This window comes from Malus domestica, chromosome 15 (genome assembly GCF_042453785.1).
Source record: "Malus domestica chromosome 15, GDT2T_hap1".
NCBI lineage: Eukaryota > Viridiplantae > Streptophyta > Magnoliopsida > Rosales > Rosaceae > Malus > Malus domestica.
The window spans coordinates 46486119-46510318 of NC_091675.1; the positions used below are offsets into that span (position 1 = coordinate 46486119).

General features: G+C 36.3%; 2 protein-coding genes, 1 long non-coding RNA gene and 1 pseudogene across 4 annotated transcripts; all 4 read right to left on the reverse strand.

Annotated features, from left to right (window-relative positions):
* Nucleotides 1-69: 69 nt before the first annotated feature.
* On the reverse strand, nt 70-3815 carry LOC103436352 (thylakoid lumenal 29 kDa protein, chloroplastic). Its single transcript, XM_008374772.4, has 11 exons — nt 3219-3815; nt 2918-3016; nt 2420-2504; nt 2297-2331; nt 2153-2218; nt 1991-2031; nt 1472-1602; nt 1238-1344; nt 766-903; nt 476-610; nt 70-385 (listed from the first exon to the last, which is right to left on the reverse strand). Exons 1-11 carry the CDS (start codon nt 3303-3305, stop codon nt 275-277), a joined length of 1035 nt encoding a protein of 344 aa, XP_008372994.1. The 5' UTR covers nt 3306-3815; the 3' UTR covers nt 70-274.
* A 3-nt stretch (nt 3816-3818) lies between these two features.
* LOC103436351 (O-fucosyltransferase 7-like) lies at nt 3819-9006 on the reverse strand (annotated as a pseudogene).
* Nucleotides 9007-9788: 782 nt separating this feature from the next.
* Nucleotides 9789-14897, reverse strand: LOC103436350 (O-fucosyltransferase 7-like). Of its 2 annotated transcripts, none has more exons than XM_008374770.4 (12): nt 14423-14897; nt 13884-13988; nt 13475-13574; nt 13323-13390; nt 12723-12811; nt 12438-12618; nt 12217-12345; nt 11976-12109; nt 11672-11885; nt 10755-10939; nt 10554-10649; nt 9789-10377 (listed from the first exon to the last, which is right to left on the reverse strand). In XM_008374770.4, the coding sequence occupies exons 1-12, from the start codon at nt 14576-14578 to the stop codon at nt 10236-10238; spliced, it is 1599 nt and encodes a 532-aa protein (XP_008372992.1). In that variant the 5' UTR covers nt 14579-14897; the 3' UTR covers nt 9789-10235. The 2 variants fall into 2 exon arrangements, with proteins under 2 accessions (XP_008372992.1, XP_008372993.1); XM_008374771.4 differs by having other exon boundaries at nt 13884-13967; nt 14423-14842.
* A 7008-nt stretch (nt 14898-21905) lies between these two features.
* LOC139192068 (uncharacterized) lies at nt 21906-22714 on the reverse strand. Its single transcript, XR_011575864.1, has 3 exons — nt 22591-22714; nt 22401-22491; nt 21906-22114 (listed from the first exon to the last, which is right to left on the reverse strand). It is a non-coding gene; the product is annotated as an uncharacterized lncRNA (long non-coding RNA).
* Nucleotides 22715-24200: the final 1486 nt, after the last annotated feature.

Consider the following 24200-nt stretch of genomic DNA (forward strand, 5'->3'; position numbering starts at 1 on the left):
GATCCAAACAAGCCTCAGTGTGGTTGGGGGACGTTGTGAATTATCGCTTGTTATGAAGAACGTCGTGAATTATCGTCTAAAGAAACAGTAAAACAAGTTTTCACAAACGCAACATTACAAGGACGCAGTTTTGAAGAGAAGCAAAACGAAAACAAAGATGAAAAAAATACTCACTGTAGCTTTTGTTTCTTCACCCAAAAACTACATTACATTAATAGTACTCTCTCTCTCACTCTCTCTCTCTCTCTCTCTCTCTCTCTCTCTCTCTCTCTCTCTACAATTTGAGTTTGCTGAAATCAACCTTTTGTACTGGATATGTGTAGGCTTCATAATTGATTTGTTGGCCCAAAGTACTCAGTTTTGTGAAAGTAGTTATCATATCAACCTGAAAACAGATTCAATTTTGCAACCAACAATAAGAACTGACATGTTAACAAGGTAAAGAATAACTAACAAACCGAGGGCAGACACAGACCTCATAATCTGTTTCTGATACTGTTTCGCGGCTGCGTTGGTATTTCTGAACCCACGGAAAAACTTCCGGATCAGCGGCTAATAGGGTTTCTGTGGCTATTTGATCAGGACCCAAGAATGCAGACATAACAGCTAGCTGGCCAAACCAAACAATAATGTGCCAGAATCAATAATCATGAAGCGATTTTCTTGGGCCGAAAATCTGTTTCTTTTTGCCAGTGCAGTGTTTAACTTGGTGAAGAAGAAAGATCCTAAAATGCAACTGCAGTTGTAGAAGTGATGAAGTAGAACCTGGCGGGGGCCGAAGCCAAGGGCAGAGAACTTGGCTTTTGATTCCTGGACACTTGCTTTGTCCCACTGGGGGACTCTTCCTTCTGGATCTGGCTCCTCCGTATCTGTTCTTCCAAAATTCCTCTCAAACAAGCCCCACTGTGGGCACAACAATGGCTGTATGAGTTACATTCCTTAACTGATAATTTTCCTTTAACGCGAAAAAGCAATGCAGCTAATTATGTGTATAGATCTGTCATAAGCAAAGCACAGAAAGAAAAAGAAAGACTTCCGCGTTTTCATGTTGATTTCATTCCAACCATTCGGTCCATCTACCCCGCTAATGAAATAACTTCATTTCATAATTACGTGAATAGATAAAGAACTTCAACACCGAGCATACAAAGATCCATACGAAAGTCTAAATCAACATTGTCAAGAACCATAATGGTCCCGGTGTATCTGTATGGATCAAGACAAATGGAGAACAAACCTGACCATTCGAACCATATGCGGTGTATAATAAATTTCCCTTCTCTTCGTTCCCTCCGCATTTGCGAATTGCAGCAGCGAGAAAAGTTTGCTTAGTAGCACTTTGTGCTGCATAGAACGAGCGAAACTGAATTATAGACATACTACCAGTTTATCAAACAACACCTATACGTCACTCAATGCCGATTGCCATTCATATGATTCGTTCAAATATTGTAATTTTAAGATGCACAACCTGCTAACTGGATCAGATCAGCATAGGAAATGGGTCCACCCTTCGAATTAGAATCGATTTCCTTCTTTGCTTCTTCTATTAAATTCAAAGCAGCAGCAAGCCCCTTATTTTCAGGTCTGCTTATCTCTGAGCTTCATGCAAGAAAAATTGGAGAAGGAAGTGAAAGTAGCTTTTGTACAAGGACTTATAACCAAATTGCAGAGAGAGGATAAAAAGCAAGAAACTGAAACTGCAACACAAGTGTGCGAAGTTCACGCTGATTCCTTTTCTATTAATTCCTAATACTCGAATGATATCAGAACTCGCGATTCATTGCACCCGGTAGGCAGAGAAACTAGTAAAATGAAAGACCATAAAATCAAACATCCAAAACTTTCATTAAGTTGTTTTTGAAAAAGCATATGTTTCTGATTCTTTTCTGATATAGATTACAGGAGGACTAAGGGCTTAAGGCTATACATTTTCCTCTGCTTAAGAAACAAAAACCATATTAAAGAAAATCGTATGCGTAATATTTACCTGAATCTGATCGATCCATTCGGGCCCCCCGATTTTGAAGCCTAAAATATTGATCACAAATTTGTAAGCATTTTACTTCCCTCCCTCAGTAATTACTCAACCAAACCAAGAAAATATGATGGCAATCTACAGTATTTCACAGGGTAAAGCTTTTCGCCTGACCTTATCATAAGTGACGGCATCATTCAGTGCCAAAGTTTGTAAGGATGGGATAAGTTCCCGATTTTCCTGAAACGAAGAGGCGAATGAAAATGTTATTGGCTCATGAAGTTGAAAATGTGATGAATTACGTAAACAAAGATATACCTTTATAGCTTTAAAGAGGGTGTCCTTGATACTTGCTGTTTGCAAGTGAATAAGAATCAAGATCAGCAGATTGTGGATGAATCTAGTCTAGCCTCGAAATGAAGAATCCGAACAAAAACTTACAAAGAAATTCAGAACGCTGTCTGCGCTGTATCAGATCAGCAGCCTCGGCTACTTGAACAAATGTTCCTGAGCTTCTTAGCATTTCCTAAAACGACATTACAACCGGCAGAAACTCATCATCAATTCACTCTAATTTAAGTTTCTTCAGTAAAACTAGTATCCGTTGCAAAATTAACTCTATTTAACTCTTCAGTTCAATTCAACAACGTTGACACGACACATTGTTTCTTCTCGATGTATAAAACACAATGCGCTTGTGGTTAACTCTTTAGAAACACCGCCAAATGTGATTACTTGATTAAAACGTTGAAAGAAGAAGAAGAAAATTAGAAACAAGGGTAACGATAATCTAACCAAACCAAACCAAACTTAAAATAAAAGTCATGTTTCTCTCGTTACTAGTCCTAGGCATTTGCCGCACTTGAGAAAAAGAATCCAAAAAAGCTGCGCAGGCCGAGAGGCTAGTAATAATAACAGTGATGAGGAGAAAGCTCTTACGACGCCAATGGTGGCGCCAACGCATTTGAGAATGTCCCTCCTGTGAAATCTGTTCTCAGTAGCAGCATCAGCTTCAATTTTGTTACAGTGTATTTTAACCTGAAATTCCATTTCAGACAACTTTATTACATAAGGCTAAAATCACTACCTATATCGGGAGAACCTTACTTGCAACCGAAACACAAGGGCGTTTTAACTTGCGTGTATAAAACCGCGTAGTTATTAGTTTGGAACACCGCGACCTTGGCTTCTCAATGCACGTAAGTTATTCCGCAAAATCAAAAGGCAAAAGGAAACTTACAGAAAGAATGGGATATTTCGGGGCGTTGAGAGTGGCAGGAGGAAGTGGAAGAAATGAAGGGACAGTTGAGAGGAAGGACACCGCCATTGCCGCCGTGCTGATTACTGTCTGTCCTGGGAAACTGAGAATCACTGTCTGTCTTAAGTTTTGCTCAAGTGTGGGAGAAAGTGCCGACTGGGGAGGGAGAGGATATATCAGCGTGGGCCCCTGTACTGTGTTTACAGTCTTACGTGTGGTTTATGATACTGTGTTATCCTATCTTTAAGTCCGACGCAGATTCTGGGGGATCAATACCGATGGTAAAAACCCGTGGTCTAAAGTAAAGACTAAACAATTCCAAACGAGAAAGCTTTTTGTGACCCTGTAACACCGTCACGTGGTTATAATAAGTAGATTGGCAATACCGCACAGAGAAGCTTCTTTGAATTATGCTACTACAAGGTACATATGGTAATTTCTATGAATAATTTATGGTCTCGTAATTCGACCATTTATGGCCTCGGCTCGGCAAAAATACTTTTCTTTCATGGATGTATGCACTTAGCTCTTAGCTCTTTCTTTCTCGCCACGTGACTTTGGAAATGCAGACAATAACAGAGATAGAACCTAATTTTTTTTCACTTTTATGGCATCAAATGACTATGAATACACGAAGGGTGCTTGTTACTTCGGAAACAAACAAACGATGTATTTTCGTATCCCCGACGAATCATTCTATATCTAATTCTGGAAACTTTGGAAAGCACGTAAATAGGCCTTGATCGTAAAAGGAACGTCCTCTTTGCAGCGATCCATTCCCTGACCTGCATACCTCTTGCATTTTGCTCTTCATCAACACTATAACATATCACCACCAGCCATCTAAACTCAGGATATACATGCGCTTCGCTGTCCCTAAGCGCACAACGGAAACACAAACTTGTTAAGTTACAATAAATTGCTTGCAACGAATGGCTGTGTCACCACCCTGCCGGTGCAGGAACCTTTTCGTTATAAGACCCATTTTGTCATTTTGAAATATATGAGATGATTAGCGACTTCTTTGCACTGGGAATTCTTTTCTACACAAACAATCTAGTAAGGGGTTCTCGTAAAATGGTTCTTCTGAACGAAACTTATCCTTCCCCCTAAGTCCTGCAAGGGGACCTCTTCTCTTCCGTGGGGAGCCTTGCCTGCGTAAACCACCACCACCTACAGTTAAGAAATTACCCATCATGCAGTACATTTGAGAAAAAAATTTACTTGTGAATATGTTATAATTCACAATAACCAGAAATGATATTGGTTGGGAAAGTGATTATCACAGAACTTCAAAGCTTTAGGTGAGAAATCACTTACCGTTTCCTTTGCATTTGAACAACTCTATTTGATAAGGTTTTGCCTTCCTCAAGACTTCCCTGCTCAAATTGGTCAAACAGCGAAACAAGGGCTTTTCTGATACACACACAGAAACATAGAAACCAATTCAGTTTGCGGCATATATGGTCAGAGCATGGTGTTTGGAGTGGTTCAAAACATATCATTCAAAAAAGAAATCGCCTTGCCTATCAGGAGATATTGTTTTCCTGTGTCCAAGAAAGCGACGGTGACCTTCAACTGCAGCCGCCATGTGTCCGAGGTATGTAGGTATAAATACATCACTTTCAACTGAAACAATGTAGTCAAGCGCAGCCATTTGAGACGCATGATTGGTAAAAGGTTCAAGCTCCTCAATTGATGCCAATGCTTCCTGAAAGTGAACCCCAGTAATGGATAAACGAGCATTACAATCCATGTGTTTGGATTTCAGACATCCCCGTCCATCCCCAGATATATTCGAAACAAAAATTTTGCAAGTACCCCAAAACCACCCTCTTAAGATAAATTGAACAGAAAGATAGATTTTGATTTGGACTTCCTTGCGATCTTTTTCTTAGTTACATTGGAGGAAATGGGCCCTTGACCTATTCTAGTCCTACACCCACCCACTTTCTGCATCTGTTAGCCAATCATACAGACCCATAACAGTAAAAAAAAAAAAACAAACTCAAATGCTTCTTAGTTATAGATGAATAACCAGCACAACACAAAGGAATGATCAATTACGATTGTATATAAACTCAGCAAGACCACACACCACAATTTCTTTCTTTCTTTCTTTTTTTCAGAAACATGGTTCCTGCCTTCGACAAACAAAAGATAGGTTTGAATTTTGAAAGGATAACGTTGAAACTTATAAATGACTTTTAGCTAAAATTTACATCCCCGTCTATTGGTGATTGACAAGTACCTTACTATCATCTGAGAGACTTGCTGGTCTGATGTCATTTTCTACATTTCTAAAAGAAATTTATCAGTTGTGCATGGTAATCCAATGACTCTTAATATATATATTATCTCTGATAATCCGCCCTGCTTATATCAGCAGGTTTGCCACCATTGTTCACACCAATAAATCGTAATCTCGAAGTCCTCTCAAACTTCATGAATAAAATCCTAATTTGGCTATGTCATAAATCATAAGCTCTTGATTGTTTTAATGATGTACAGCCATAAAGGAATCTTTCTTCGTACCCAGATTTAAAAGAAACAAAACATATGGCCAGATGACAGTGAAATGCACAAGATAACATTCTGTCTGAGATTATAATTTTGAGTGATGTGAGCCCCCAAGAAGAGTAGTAGTCCCATTAGTTCAAAATAGTAATAATGCATCTGGCCAACATATTGGATCAAATAATGTGCAGAGCTCCCTTGCTACAGCAGTCGTGATACATTTCTATCTATACTCTATGTATATTTGAATGTCATATTATTCAATGTTAACTTCAAGGCCAACCATGGACATTCCAAAAGTTTCAACATATTCCATTCAGAGCTCAGTTATTTAACTAAATGGAAAAGATCAATTATAAACATCAATTATACCTTGCTCTTCAGTATTGGAAAACGGGATAGTAGATCAGCCATATGAGAATCGTCATACATCTTTCCAGCAGCAATGTAGATAGGTGTGTTTGGTGGGTACCCAAGAGTACTGAGAAAAATTCCAGTCTCCCTGGGAGTTAAGGGAAATACCCTCTGGATCTCTGTTCTATGGGATTAATTTCCTTATTTCTCCAGGTTTTTGTGTTCTCCCTACATGTTCCAAATAAAACAGGCATCACAAATGCTCAAGGATTAACCAATGTGACAGAATTTATTGCAATATAAGTATTTCATACCGAATGATCCTTAGTTCATCAGCTTCAGATGGAGTTAAATCCTGCGTGCATCCACTAAAGGCAAGCATGTCCTTCTCAAATCGTAAATGAAGGGCAATATAGGGGCCAAATGACCTCATCCGATCAACTAACAACTTCAACATTAACGAAACAAATAATTGTTTTTTTAATAGATGGAATAGGACGAAAAAGTCACAATAGGCATTCCAGAAATCAAAACAAGCATTTAGATCTAAGTATTTACTTTTCCCATGGCTTCAATTTCAGGTGTAAAATGCGGAGCTTCATAAAAAGCACAACAGTGAAGTTTCTGTATATCTAGAGGTAGGTTGTTGTTTACTAAGCGAGCATCAGCTTTGGAAGCTCGAATAACCTTCGAAAAAGGATAAATTGTTTAACAATATGATTTTATGAGTTCAAAAAAGAATATATAAAATACCTTGCATAAACCAGAGTGTTCCAGAAAGCACACCTCGTATAATTCCTAGAGACTAGCAATCTCATCTTGGTAATAATACATACCGCCCCAGCTTCTGAAAAGCTTAAGTGCTCTGGGACCAGAAGCAAGTTCCTTAGGAAGCTTTCTTACAATTTTAACGTCATTAGCTAGAGCATTGATAAAATGATCTTCATCAAATACATTTGAGAAGTTGCTGCGCAACATACACATGAAAGAATTCTTGCATCAATGATGTAATAGCTAAGAATAAAACAGAATTCTCATAGTGTAAAACAAGTGACTGTTACCTAGAGTCTTTCCAAAATGACCGTTGATCAAGTTCTGGAATTAAAAGAGTGGCATTTATGATACGGGCTACAGCTACCATGTCACATATCTGGAATTCATGGATGACACATTTCAGCACCATTCAAAACTCAGATGATGATATTCATAAAATTATCATGTACATAGAGCCAAGCAAAATATTCTACGGCTTTTGTGTCTACCATTGTGAAACAAACTAATCAGCCATCATATAATCAGGGTCAAACGGGTACTAAATAGATTTGTAGCGTGATGCCACGTAGCCTACCATGATGGTAAAAATTATGCAGTTCTACAGTTTTGATCACTTAAATCGTGCAGGTTTTTTAATATTACATAGGTACAGACCAAACCCTACAACATCCAGGCAGGCACAGCCAAGTCAAAATTGTGCACCCATGAACTCCATTTACTTTAGTAACTATATAAATTGCAGTAACCAATTAATATGTGCATATGCAACTAGATAAAATTAACGGGAGAGAACTCTCAAAGCTTAAATGCCGTATTTAGTAATGGAAAGAAAGAAGGATAAAGGCCTATCCCAAAACTTTATGCGGGAACAAATACAACTTGAGATCCCATATGTGACAGATTAGAATCAGATTATTGTTTCACAATAGTAATACGTGAGGGATTAGAATCTATATATATATAAACTCTCTTTTTAATTACATTGGAGGGAAACAAACCCTGGATCTATCCATAATCCTAACCCATTAACCCACCTTCTCTCACGGTCTCACCGCTTGGGCTAACCTCAAGGGCTTAACATAAACGAACTTTTGCTAAACACATTTCAAAATCAAATTTTGGACAGGATCAAAATTCAACACAAGACATTTGAGAAAGAGTGTTTACTTACCCCTGCACGCATCTGATTGAGACCACCATTTGTGCGCACTTGAAAGTAGCCCCGTGACTCCGCAGGAGCTGAATAAACAACAGTACAATGGAAATTAGGAACACCAACGGTATGTCATTATGTTATCACCACACAATAAAACACTACCAGCAACTTACGTGTATAGTTGGGACTTGGCTCTATACATTGCATAAAATCGGGACTCGGTGGAATCTTCCATAGCTTGTCATCCAATATCCAACTGGTATCATCCAACTGTCAAGTCTAAAGGAGTGAAAACATGAAAGATGCATAACTTTGTCACATCAACAAATGTATCTACAAGATTCAGACCTGTTGTGTTTCTTTTCTCATTTTCGTCCAAAGATATTGTGTTTTGTAGCATCTTATTCCGTTGAATCATAATAACGCCAACCATGAAGTTGATGCATTCAAATTCTTCTTCTTTAGTTTTCCTTGGTTGTCACAATATCAACATTCAAATGGAGTACATAAAGAAATCATCAATCATATACGTAATTGGTCATTTTATACTTTTTCGGAAACAAACACACTTGTAAAAGAACAAACCCAACAGTAATCAAATACTCACAGCTGCATACATAGCACCAAAAAATAAAAAATAAAAATAATAATAATCTACAGCATTTTTCATAATTAAAAAACTCAACATTACTATCATCGAAAAGGCTAAAACCAAATTGTAAAAAATACAAAAGCTTCAAGAAAATAATCGAAAAATTGAAAGATTTTACATTTGCATTTTCTGAAAAGAACAAACGAGTGAGAAAAGAGAGATGGGTCGGATTAGGGGATTACCGTGGGGAGCTTGACGGGGTCGGAGAAGTTGGGGACTTTGGAGAAAGAGAAGAGAGCCACTAGCGCAATTGAGCATACGGCGCACGTTAGCACCTTCCTCACTGTCGCCAATGTTCTCCAGCTCCTCCTCTGCATCTGAGTATCTGAAGCTCACTCATCCAGAGGCCCCACTGCAAATCCAGATGACGGGAATGCGAGTAAAGATTGCGGCTTTGGGTTGTTGGTTTTGGTGGGTTCGCGGGTTTTGGCGCTGAGCTGAATCGGTTGGCCTGATCTCGGGCGTTTGTGAATGGATTTATGCCGCTTTGCGTGTGCTTTGTGGGTTTTTGCCGCTTTGCACGGTATATGAGGTATTAAACGTTTAACTTTTTATTTTGTTTCGGAGTTTTTGACGCTAACCTTTTATTTTCAATCGCTTTGAAGATTTTATTTTCACTCTTACATATTTATGTCTGAATTAGAACAGTGGTCCATGAATTTTGACCTGATTGGAGTTTTGATATTGAATTAAAAACTGAGTATTCATTTCACAACGTTTGCAATGATCATTTCGAATAACACAGTTAGAACTCTCATCCCTTATGCGACAGAAGTTCTAATGGTGTTATCCAAAAGAATCGTCGCTCCACAGTCTATATTGTGATAAGCCTAAAGATCAATACTCACATATAATATTTAGTTTAAGGATCGAAAGTCCAGGGACAAATACTTTAATGTTCTCTTATTTCTTTAACATTTCTCCTAATAAACTTAAAAACAAAATAGTTATCACATGTTTCAAACATAATATTAAGATGTAATAAACTTGAGATACCACCATTCTACCGCCTCGGCATCCCCATTGTATGTCAGTGCATCTTGTGATGGCTTCCACTACTAAGCTAAATAGAGGAAATGTAAATGTAACATAGAGAACAAACAAAATCCATAACTTATATTGCATCGATTATGACTATGAGTACATGGAAGAGTGCCTCTAACTTTTGGAAACAAACAATTTAACTATTTTCGTATCCCCAATGAATCATTTTTCTCTAATTCCAGAAAATGTAGAAACCAGGCCAACTTCGCAAAGCTCACAACAAATATTGCCTTGGTCATAAATGGAAGGCCACGTCCCCGGCATCTCGTTCCCTCACCTGCATACCCTACTCTAGCAGTTTGCTCTTCATCAACACTATGATATACCGCCCCCATACCCACCAGCTACCTAAACTCAGGATATACACACACTCTGCGTCCCTGTGCGTACAAGTGAAACACCAGTTTGTAAACTTCCAATAAACTGCAAAGAATGATCGTCTCACCAGCCTTCCAGCACAGGAATCTTTTCTCAAGATTAACCATTTCACTATCTGAGACGATTAGAGAGTTGCTCGTATCGGGAATTCCTTCTTACACAAGCAATCTGGTAAAGGGTTCACATAAAAGGGTTCTTCTGAACGAAACCTTTCCGTGCCCTTAGTTCCTGAAATGGGACCCTTTCTCTTCCGCGCAGAGCCTTGCCTGTTGATCCAGATTCAAAGACGGTCAATTATGAAATAATCGGCTTACCGGCCATTCAATAAATTTGAGAAAACAAGAAATTAATATTTGTGTACACAATAACCAGAAATGGTATTGGTTAATTTGGTTTGGCATTCTCATGGAACTTCAAAGTTTTTGGGGGAGAAATATCATACCGTTTCTTGTGCATTTCAATAACTCTATTTGATAGGTTTTTGCCCTCTTTCAGAGTGCCCTGCTCAAGTTTGTCAATCAGGCGAACAAGGGCTTTTCTGAACAGCACAGAAACAGATTCAATTTGCAGTTTTGTTTATGATCATAAAATTGTATCACGAGTAATCAAATCTGCATAAAATTCAGAAAAGAAATCGCCTTGCCTGTCAGGAGATATTGTTTTCCTGTGTCCAAGAAATCGACGATGACCTTCGACTGCTCTCGCCATGTTTCCAGAGTATGAAGGTATAAATACATCACTTTCAACTGAAACAATGTAGTCAAGCGCAGCCATTTGAGATGCATGATTGGTAAAAGGTTCAAGCTCCTCGGCAGATGCCAATGTTTCCTGAAAGTGAAGACCAGTAAAATCCCCACATTAATGAATTACATAATCAGAACAGATTTTTTTTAAGCAACCCGAAACCATCCTCTTACAATGGATGATTTGATTTTTCACGAGTTATCCAAATAAAACCTCTGGTCTATTTGATGTAAGGGCATCTCACCTTCTCTCCCTTAAAATAAAATATTACTATACCCATTAAAATATAGTAGCAGAAGAAAAATACCACAGAGTCTCTTCATCTGTTAGCTCAGTACCCATCACCAGCAACATAGTACATTAAATACCTCTTAGTAATAGATGAATGACAAGCATAACACAAAGAGAAAATGATTGAGATTCATAAACTCGGCTATATTTCAACCCATAAGAGTTTCTTTCAGTAAATCCTTTCTTTGTAGTAATTTGTACCCGGATTTTTTGAATAAAAATATTTATGGCCAGATCACAGTGAAATACACATCAATTGGAAATTATAATTGTGAGTAATTTGAGCCCCAAGGAGAATTGCTCCAGTCAGTTTAAAATAGTACTAATGATGTGGCCAATATATTTGGTAATCGTGTAAAACTTTCTTTCAGTAGTCCTGATAATTTTCCATCTACACGCTTTAATATGAATATCACATGCTCCATGTTCACTGAAGCCCAACCAGACATTCCAAAAGTCTTATCATATTGACATATTCCACTTGGAGCTCAGTTAAATAAAGAAAGCATAAAGCATCAATCATACCTTGCTCAGCAGTATTGGATAACGGGACCGCAGAGCAGCCATATGAGACTCGCCCCCATATATCTTCCCAGCAGCAAGATATATAGGTGTGTTCAAGGGGTACCCAAGAGAGGTGAGAAAAATTCCAACCTCCTTTGGTGTTAAAGGGCAATACCCTTTGGATCTCTGTTCTGTGGAATCAATTTCCTTCTCTTTCCAGTATGGGGTATTCTCTCTACAAGTTCCAGCTAAAAAAGTCAGGCATCACAAGAGCTAAATGACTATCCATAAATTGATTGAAATCTTGCATATAAGCATGTCATACCGAATTATCCTTAGTTCCTCAGCTTCATCTGGAGATAAATCTTGTGTGCATCCACTAAAGGCAAGCATGTCCTCCTCAAATCGTAAATGCAGAGCAATATAAGGACCAAACGACCTCATTCGATCAACTAACAACTACAACATTAATGAAACAAAATATTTGTTAAGTAGTCATGGAATAGGACTAAAACGTTACATAGGCAATCTAGAAATCAAACGAGCATTTAGATCTGACTATTTACTTTTCCCATTGCTTCAATTTGAGGTGCAAAACGTAAAGCTTCATAACAAGCACGGCAGCGAAGCTTCTGTATATCTAGAGGTAGGTTGTTATTTGCCAGGCGAGAATCAGATTTGGCAGCTCGAATAACCTTGGGAAAAACCATGTGTATATCCAGATGATTAATTCAAAGGAAAAACAACACAATAGATCACATAAACCACAAGGTTCCAGAAACCACACCTCGTATTCTTCCCAGAGGCCAGCTATCTCATCTTGGTAATAATCCATACCAGACCAGCTTCTAAAATGCTTAACCGCTCTTATACCAGTAGCTAGTTCCTTAGGAAGATTTTTTATAATTTTGACATCATTAGCTAAAGCATTGATAAAATGATCTTCATCGAAAACATCTGAGAAGATGCTGCGTACCAAAGATATGAAACAAATTCTTGCATCAGTGACATCAAAGCTAAGAATAAAAGAAAGAATAACTCAGAAATTAAATAAAAATATAGAGAGTGTTACCTAGAGTCATTCCAAAATGACCGTTTATCAAGTTCCGGAATTACAAGAGTAGCATTTATGATACGGGCTACTGCTACCATGTCACATATCTGAAATTCGGTAACGACACATATCAGCTCGGTGCAACAGTCAGATGATGATATTTATCATATAGTAGATAATATAAATATATATAAATATATATATATATATATATATATATATATATATAAAGTTACATAAGTTTCTATCATCGTGATTTGTGAAACACACCAATCAGCTAAGTAGATAGATAGAACAGTAGCATCTGTCATGTCTTTGATACAACCATGATGGTAAAAATTGTGCATTTACAAAATTTCCTGCCACTTAAATCGTGCAGGTTTTCGACATGGTGACAGAACGAGTGCAGCACTTATCTGTCACATATGCCACTCTAAATGGAACTTAAGTTTCCAATTTTCCCTTCTTTTACAATCTATCAACGGACTAACAATATAAAGAACTTTTTATTCCACAATCAAAATTTGGAATGGATCAAAATTCAACACAAATATTCAGTTTTGTGATTAATCAAAATAAATTTCATAGAGTGAGTAATTTAGGGAAGAGTATACAGACCCCAGCACGCATCTGGTTGAGCCCACCATTTGTATGAACTAGCAGGTAACCCCGTGACTCTGTAGGAGCTGAATAAACAACAGTAAATTGGTTATTAGCAAACACCAAACGATATGTCATAGCTACTCAATAGAACTGAATCAGAAACTTACATGTATAATTGGGACTTGGCTCTACGCATGGCACAAAATCATGATTTGATGGACGTTTCCATAGCTTGTCAGTTTCCAAAATCCCACTTGAACCTTCCAACTGTCAATTCTAAAGAAGTGAAAACATGAAAGGTGCATAACTTTTTCCCATCAATAAGTGTATCTAAATCTATAAGACTCGACCAAACTTCCAAGTGCCAACCAAAGGGTATATAACCTCTCTTTTTCTTTCTCCCTCCAAACAAAAGTCAGCATCAACACATTAGATCCTCGTTTCTCAGAATTATATTTCCTCGAATCCTAATTACACTTGAATTTGAAACTTTCAAAATTCTTCCTATATATCATCAATTAAATGGAGTACATAAGGAAATCATCAACGATAAAAGTAATGATCAAAAGACAAAACCTTGCGAGAGCTAGAAGGCAGAGGCGCTTTCAACAGATGGGGCGGAGCGATCTCCAGTGTCCAGCTCTGCTCGGCGCTCAGCTTCTGATATTTAATATCATGTTGCTACAAAATCAGTAAACAAAAAAAACACACAACACACACAAATTCAGATCAACCAACTAAATATTTCTCAAAAACAAAACTGAAATGCAACAAAGACTCAATTCTGTTGTCCTTTTTAGAAACAACTTCAGTTTTGGTAGAAACTTCCCATATGGGGAGTCAGTCAAATCCCAGTCAATGAACATCCACACGTAATCCAATATACATACCAAAACTAAACTAAAAACAAAACCCAACTCAGATAATGAGTCAAAGATCCATAAATACATACACAAACATACCCTCTTTGTATATTTAGAGACCACAACCGTACTTTTAGCGACGATCAAAATCCAAATCCCGCTGATTGGGAGAAGGGTGTGAAAAAAATCTTCAAAAAAATACAAAAAGCAGAGGAATTCGAAAGAAAAAGATAATAAAATTGAATGATTTACCGTGGGGAGCTTGAAGGGGTCAGAGAAGTCATGGACCCTTGAGGAAGGGAAGACCAGTACATGGACAGAGAAGAGAGCCACTAGCGCTATTGAGCATATCGCGCACGTTAGCACCTTCCTCAGTGCGGACAATGCTGCCCACCTCTTCTTCTGCATCTGGGTATCTGAAGCTCCTCACTTATTCAAAGCATCGCCCAAAAATCCAAAATGCGAATAAAGATTGAGTCTTTCGGTTGTGGGGCTTTGTGGGTTTTGTGGGCTTAGCTGAGGGCGGAGGTTAGGCTGAGGTCGGAGGTGCGGCTGAAGTCGGCCGGCCGGTTGTGGGGGTTGGGTTTTATGCTGTTTTGGCAGTGCGTTTATCTGGGTTTTTGCCGCTTTGCTTGCGGTAGTTTGGTCTGTTTACTTGCAATGGCGATCGGCAGAGGAGACGCTTTAATTATTCGCTTTATATAAAACCAAAAACTAGAACAAGAATAGGAAGGACACAAAGAAAATGGCCATTTAATTACTTCGTTTTTTTTTCTCAACCATTTTAATCTATTCTATTAAGAGATATCTTCATTTTATTTTTGTTTTTGATTAAGAAGTGTGATTAGTTTTTAAAATTTAAAAAAAAAAGTATGGGACAAAGACAGTTTCTTTTAAGGGGCTTTTAGATCTAGGTCCAAAATCATAGAGTGTTTTTAGGAGGGAATCCAATTATCTAATTATATGTATTTATTTCTTTTATACTCATTTAATGTTTTAAAAACAATATTAAAAATCAATTAAAATCTTTTAATATTATGCATTTTCCAACTCCAAAATATCTAATTAATATCTTATAACAAAAAAACTAATATACTAACATAAATTTATCTGCAAAACATTCTACCCTAACTCAAGTAGCAAATTTATGAATGTATATTATACCTATAAGTGAGATATGAAACCTAACTAAAAGGTAGAAAAAACATAATATACCTACAAGCAAGACACATTAATTGGTGACAGGTTGACTATGAAAAAAATATGTCATATAGGTAGATAAATACAATTAACCTGTAATATAGGTTGATTATAAAAATTAAAATAAAATCTATAAATAGGATAAAGCAAGAGTAAGAACAAGAAATAACAAAAAAATAAATAAAAAGAAATAATCAAAGAGATAATTAGGAAGAAATTTGATTTTTACAATAAATTTTTTCATTGAAGAGATAATTATTGATAATTAAATAATTAAATTTAAGGAATTTGACTTATTTTAATAACTTGGATTATTCCTACTATTGACTCAAAAAATTGGACTTATATCAAGTTTCCCCTTCTTTTAATAAGGGCATATTTTTTTCTTAATATAGGGTAAAATAGGGAAAATAGGGATATGATTGTTATTTTCCCAAAAGGTATATAATTACTGTTTTGTCCTTCTTATGTAAACATTGTATTTCAAAAGTGAGGGTAAAATAGAAAAAATAGGGATATGATTGTCATTTTCTCAAAAGTTCTATTAAGAGAAGGGCCCTTGTCAACATGTTTTCCTCACTTTTTCAATTTTGCCCTCACTTTTGAATACATAATATTGACATGAGGAGGGCAAAATAGTAATTTTGTATCCTTTGACAAAATGACAATCATATCCCTATTTTTCCTATTTTACCCTTACTTTTGATACACAATATTTACATAAGGAGGACAAAAAACAGTAATTATGTAATATTAAGATAAAATATGCACTTATTAAGAGAAATTGTCTTACCATCATTTTTTCACTCTTTTTAAAATTTTAAAAACTAATCACACTCTTTAATAAAAAAACTAAAAATAAAATGAAATTGTTCACACATACAGAGTGTGTGCTCGACGACTAGTTACATGTTATAAAAAGGTATTATTTTCATTCCAAAAAAGATCTCTTTTACTTTTTCTTTTGTGTGTAAAAAATTAGATAGAGCTCACACATTATGTGTCTATGCGTCTGTAGATGTAAAAATAGTAAAAGGAAAAAAATATAGAAAAGAAAAGTTGGGAAAAATGTGAGAGATAAGATGTGTTATTATTATTTTAAAAAAAATTAAATATCTTATGACGACACGTGGATTTGGTTTGTGGGAAATAATATTACTGTCTATGATTTTATTTTGTTATAAAAGATTAAATTGTAGCGTACTACGGTTTATTGATATTTTTTTTTCACTTTTAAGTAAGAGGTCTTAGGTTTGCTAGCATATTGTGGGGTTAAGTCTACCCTTTACTCCTTAGTGTATATAATATTTTTTGCTGAAAAATAAATAGCAAATTATCATTTCATTCTTTTTCTTTTTTTTACAAAAATGATTTTATTAATAGGTAATTTAGATAAAGAAAACCTTCTAATGAGAGAAAAATGTTTTAATAATGTTTTGCCACTTATATCATGAACCCCACAAAAATTCTGAAATTAATTCCTTTTCATTTAGAAAAAACAAAATTATTTAAATTTAACTTTTTCTTGAGCGAAATTCGAACTTTTTCCTAACAAACAGAAGGAATTGTCAAATTCTAAGATTTGATAAAAGAGTGTTATCTTAAAAATCAATTTGTCAGATTATCCTCAAAACATTTAGATAAGTTATAGATGATGAATATGAGAAATAAGGAAAAGGAATAAGATAATAGTTAGTTTAATACTATAGTTAGTGGTATTTTTTTAATTTGTAAGTTAGAGATTTCGGATTCGACTCACATAGATAGTTCTCTTCCCGTTAAATGTAGAATGAAAAACAAGTATGATTTCAAACCACAAATGATGAAAAGTTAGTAAAATTTGTTTATAATTTCTCTTTCCCCCAACAAGGATCAAATATGTGCTTGGCCATTGTTTGTTTTGATTGTATGCAAAGTTCCGATTAGAAAAGTTATACCTTGCCCTTTAAACTTTGGCAAAAGCTCAAACCCATGCCTTTTTTATTCGTTAGTATGAATATTTGTTTTGGAAAATGTTCACACTTTTGTTTTTTACTCACATATTTTTACTTTTTCTTTGTCAAACATATATTTTTACTTAATCATATCGTTATTTTTATTTAATTTGCTCAATTTGATAATTAGAAGTGAAGATGTTGCCTCAGATAGGAGCACGTGATGGGCTGCCAACAATTCATCAAATAATAATTAAACGAGTAAGAATTTTGGTGGGTAATACCAATTTTCTTTTATAATACATATTATTGAGTGGTTTGAAAAATTAATGATTTCATGAAGGAATATAACAGATTTTTACAACGGTTGGATTTATTTATATAAAATTCACATTACTGAGTTACGTGTTCATTGTAATTGATTTTTTTATAATACACTTACGAGTAATATTAAAGGAATTTTCTCAAAAATGAAACTTTCTATAAACTCTTTGTCACGTCGTAATTTAATATTAATTTTTATACTAATATTATAAAATATTATGTAAAATATGAAATGACAAAGAATTAATAAAGAATTATACTTTAAAAAACAATCTTCTTACCATTAAAGTCAATTACTTGTGGGTTTCCCAAGGTTGCAGAGTCTTCCACCGAGCTAATAAAGCTGTAGGAGTGGTGGAGGAAGTGAGGAAACAGTGTGGGAATTGTGTGGATCTAAAGATGGAGTTAAGATGAGTTGCCTTGATGCCTTGACGGGTAGGAACTAGGAAGGCATGCATGTGCTCCTTCCAGTATTCAATGTCATATCTCCTTTATAATTCCGTGCATTGCACGCCATCGGTAGTCACAATTTCACCGTATTAAAATTTCGGACAAAATTTTATCAAGACTCAAATCAATGCACTATCCGACTTGATGTACTTAATCATCTTTCTCATCAATGAATATCAAACAAGTTACCTCAAAAACATATACAGTGTGACTTGATAGTTTTAATCAAAATTAGTAGCTGAAATCAGAAAGAAACATGAGAAATTCACTAAAATGAAAATTTTGTAAGTTTTAATTGATGAAATAAACAATAGTAATATATCGGTCAAATATTGATTACACTATTCATTGAATATTGACAGCAGATCAACAAAATTCCAAAACATAGTCATTACATAATTGAAATTGTATTTTCAACACTTCAGTTAATTTCTAACTAAAAAAATTGAAAAAAAATATAATTTACATTAACTAAAGTAAGTTTTCGCCAATAATTTGGGGTCTCTGACATAAAAACTGCAAACAAGAGCGATCCAAAAAATTTCACATAGATTGACTTCTTTCTTCGAGAATTATGTGGTGGTTGCATGGCTGACTGGCGTTGTCTAGAGAAACGCTTTAGTTGAAGTTACTCAAAGTTGGAGCCCAAATTATTTTTTCTTTTAAAAAACGTGCAATGGAAGAGCCTAGACCACCCACTTAAGGATTGTTGAGTAGGAATGGCAATTTAATTTGTCAAACTCAATCCCCGTAAGAAACCAATCCCAATGGCAGTTTTAGGGACTACATTTTGGATATGTTATGGTTATGGATAAACATCAAGTAAATTGTTCTGTTTTGGTTTGGTTATGGTTATTGGGGGATTAGCCCGGAACTCGTACACAAAACCGCCCCGTTTTCATTTTTTAATAAAAAATTGAAATATTTAGTATCTTGTTAAAGGAGTTATCAATAACCATGCATTATTATATATGGAAGTCCATGCCAGTAGTTACATGCATTATATCATTAATAATATAAATCATATGCATTATATAGCTCCAAACCCGATCCGTTCCGTTGTCATCCCTAATTCCCTATGTTGCACCCTTGAACGCAAGGTAAAAATCCATGGAAAATTATTTTGGATATCGTCTATGAATTTAAATATAGAACATAACAAAAAAAGAACATAGGGAATATGTTAAATACCTTTTTTCTCTTTTACATTCTCTGCGCTTTTTTATTTAAGAGAGATGACAACCACATATTCTTTTTCTCCCACTCACACACCTCTATTTAATTTTCTATGTTGTTTTTCATTTGATTTATCCCCTCCGACAGTTAAAAGTATAAATCAATACTGTAGAATTACTTCCCTCATTTTATTTGTAATTATATATATTCGAAAACAATTGTGTGTACGAACATAACCCCCGAGATAAAAGAAGCCAGAAGAGGTACACATATTAGGGTTATGGTGTCTACAAGAAGGAGATGGATTGTCTGCCCTTCCATTTCCATACTCTTCCTATCTCCTTCTATTTATGTGGTTACGGTTAAGTCACGTCAACATTTTATATTATTTTTTTATAAAAATAATAAAATAAAAAGTAATAATAATATAAAATGTTGACGTGGCTTAACCGTTATCACACAAAACAGGAGGGGATATGAAGAGTATGGAAATGGGTGGGCAGACAATCCACTCCCTACAAGAAACGGCATTGTCTGTCTACCAGGACACCCGAAGAACAGCAAGTACTACTGGATGGATGTGATGCATGATAGAAACTAACATATTTGCAAGTAGCAAAGAAGACAAGAGTAATATGTGGAAAGCATGAGACTTTAAGCGCTTTTGTTGCCTCAGCGTTAATCTTAATCCCTTCTAGTTCCCGTGACAACCACCTCACCCGGCCCCTCCTTCCTACCTCTTTGTCCACTACTAGTTGCTCTCTCAGCTCCCCGAGGGACCCCCTCATCTCAAGCGACATATCCCATGCCTTGACAAAAACACAGTAGCTCTGGAAAGTGAAGAAGAACGGAAGAAAAGGAGGCACATCTCACGCCTTTCTCATGTCTTTCCCGTTCAATGGCGGAGTTAGAAAATTTTCACTGGGTGAGCTAGCTTAAGGATTTAAATCTTTATAAACAAAGAAACTTGATACTATATTTTTTTACAGTATCAACTAGCTTAATAAAATTTTCACAAGGTGAGTAAAAAATTTTCGTTATTCAAACAAATTCAAACTTGTACATGTACAAGAAGCGATGAGAAAAAAAATGGTTTGTAAACTGTATTATATAATTAAACTGAGAGAATTCGAATCAATGACTAAATATATGGTGGACTACATTCAAAAATCACTAAATGTAAAATTTTATTTTCTACAGGAAGCTACCTAGGCTACAGCCCAGGGTAGCCCTTAATGTGGCTCCGCCGGTGTTCCCGTTTAAGATTAGGGTTAACTGTATATGAGAGTAACCTAAGGTTAAACGCACTTTTACGTTAACTTGCATCTTGTATATTTATAACATACTATGATCAACGGCCTCTTAGTCTAGCTATATGCTTCTCTTTCAAATATTGACAAGTTTGAATTTAAAATATACGAATTATATGGTTGGTTTTGAAAATGCATGCATGCATTGCCATGTAATTGAGAATAGTACATAATACGCATGTTTAAGCAAATTTACTAACTAGGATTTGCCTGCAACAACAATGAATTTTACACAACTTTAGGTATGTGTGAATGACATATAAATTTATGTAGTATCACTACTGTTTAATATATTTGCAGCTATGCACCAAAACTGATACACTCCGACCAAAATAAGGGCATGTTGGCCGTCACGTGAGGGTGACGTAGCTATGTGCATAGTGCGGAAGTAATAGAGATATAAGGAATTACGAATAAACAAAAACCAAATCAACTAGAGTACTAGCTAAGATAAAGTGCTAGTGCGAGATTAAGTGTGAAATACACAACCAGAGCATAAATATCCTAAGTGCAGTCAAGCAGGACAAGTACTAATTATTCAACACCTAAAGGTGATCCTACATTAATGATATTATGTCAGAACCCCCGCCGAAATCCTCGTGATCCACCAAGCACTTCTACCTAAAACCTAGAGGGGCGCAAAACAGAAAGTGTGAGTGGGCAAAAACAAAGATTTTCAAATCATTTCATTTCTCAAAAGTTATAACCCCTCGCCGTAAAACCTGTATAATTTCCCAGAAAATATATATACTATAACAGAAATCATACTCAAGATGAAAATCCATAAAAGTATACCATGCCAAAGTATCTCAATGCAATGTTATAAGTAATCTAGGCAAAATATATCAATGTCAAATATTGCATCAGCCAAATCCCTCTAACTCAATCTGCACGACTGAATATATATATATATATATATATATATATATATATATATATATATATAGCTCATAACCAATCTCAATCATATCAAATCAAATCCTGCACACGAGTCAGAACCACCTAAAGTGGTCTATACGACAAGACTAGGTGTAAAGTAAATATGCTCTAGTGCTACGATCACGTGAAGGCTGTGCGAATAATCACGGGTCACCTATGAGTCAGAACCACTTAAAGTGGTATGTACGACAAGCCTGTGCACCTAACTTGGATCCAAGGTGAGCATACGGTGCGGAAGGTGAACATCACGTGAAGGACTGTACCCTGACTTTGGGCGGGAGCACTAACACCGGGTGCAAGTTTATGAGCTTTCATCACATCATAACTCGCATAACTGAAGTAATCTCACATCTTTAATTTATGAACTTGCCTAGCACTAACATGTGCGTCTGCAGCACCAAACATAATTATATGCAACTACTAATGCATAAATAAAATAGGCAGATACTTTGCATGGCATTTCAAAACATATAATCATTCAAATTCATTTTCTGGGAAAAACTCAAGTATATAGGTATATATAGAAACTCAAAAGCCCACTCACTGATATGTCGAAGGGTCGTAGCCCCCGAGCCTCGATTTATGGTGCTCGTCCTCAGGATAGGTCTCACCTATATGCGAAATAACTGAATAAACGTTATTTAAAGCACATACACAAAACTAGGAAATAACTTCTCATACAAAGCTCAAATGGGGCATTTGAATATACCACCATGACCTACTCAACCTCAGGAACACCCCCATATTTTTAGAAAAAATTTCCGATACCCCACGCACCGGCAAGGGCACGGCCAAACGCGCCTCCACGCGCGGCCACGTGCCTGGCACGCCTAATAGAATCTTTAACGGCATTAGTGAATATTCCGTCAAAAAGCAGCATATTCTGTTAAAACTAACCTGACGCCGTCAGAATATTCTGTCAAACTTGACGGAATATTCCGTCGTCTTCAACCTTCGAACTCCAGTGACCGACGTCGTTGCCGAAAAACTAGAAAACTTCAAATCGTCATTTCCCGCTCATTTCTCAACCAAATTTCATGAAATTTGTACCAAAATGTAGCTTAGGACGAGAGGAACAAAACCTTACCACTTTCAAGGCTTGAAATCCACGGGATTTCGACGGAGGAACCTTGATAATCCGGCCAAACTTGAAACTCGCCAAACTCGACTTCCTGATGTCCAATTCACTTCATTTTTCTTCTCTGAGCTTCGTGAAGATGTCCTAAAGTTTACTAGTAGCTTTAAATCTCTTAAAAACTTCGATAACACGAGTGCATGAACAGTGACCCAAAACTGGGTTCTCGGGAAAATAAGGTCTTCACATTCTAAAAATGGTATAGATGAGTGCGTGACGATGAGATGAAGATGATAATGCTAACCACGAGCTCAATCCGTGCGTGAAATGGAGGGTTCAAGGTTTGCCCGTACAATTGTATGGACATGGAAGAAAAATCGAGAGAATGAGAGAGAGAGAGGGTCAACAGGATTGGGCGTGTGTGTGGTCCTAATTTTCTTACAACCAACCAAAACAATTAGAACCTTTAGTTCTAATTGGGTCCAAATAATAAGGAATAGAACCTATTGGTCCAAAACCTTAGTCTATACACACACACAACTCAATAATAACAAGGGTATAATAGAAATTCCCACGCTCTCGAGGATAAATAATATATACGTCCGGGACGAGGTGTCACAACCTACCCCCCTTAAGAAAATTTCATCCTCAAAATTTACACAATAAAGGTAATCCACTAATAATTATAAAACAAGCGCGGATACATCTCTTTCATACGCTCCTCCGTCTCCCATGTGGCTTCCTCCACCGAGTGGTTTCTCCACAAAACCTTCACTAGGCGCACTGTCTTATTTCTCAGAACCTTATCTTTCCAATCCAAAATAGTCACTGGCTCATCATCATAAGTCAAATCTGAATTAATTTCCAAAGGTTGAGGAGGTATCACACGAGAAGGATCTGAGACATAATGACGAAGCATAGAGACATGAAAAACATCGTGCTCTTTGGATAACTCTGGAGGCAACTCAAGCCTATAAGCAACTTCACCGACTCGCTCAATGATCATATATGGTCCAATGTACCTAGGACTCAGCTTGCCTTTCTTTTCAAACCACACAACACCTTTCCATGTTAATAGCTTCAGAAATACTCAATTACCTACATTATACATCCGGTCAGTGGCATGTCTGTCTGCTAGACTCTTCTGTCTTAGGCTACTTTCAGGTTAGACTTAATCACCTGAACATTCTGCGTAGTCTCCTCCATTATCTCAAGACCCACCAAAACTCTTTCACCAACCTCTGACCAACATAAGGGTGTGCGACAAGATTTACCATAAAGATCCTCGAAAGGTGACATACCAATACTTGAATGAAAGTTGTTGTTGTAGGCGAATTCCATCAAATCCAATCGCTTATGCCAAGCGTCACCAAACTACAACACTGAAGATCTCAACATATCTTCCAACGTCTGAATGGTCCTCCCTGATTATCCATCTGTCTGAGGATGATATGTTGTACTATAAAATAATCTCGAACCAAGAGCTTCCTGGAATGCTATCCAGAATTTGGAAGTGAATCTAGGGCCCTAATCTGAGATAATACTAACTAGAATCCCATGGTACTTCACGATCTTCGATATAAATAATTCAACTAATTAGCTTAAAAAATACTTTTCCCTCA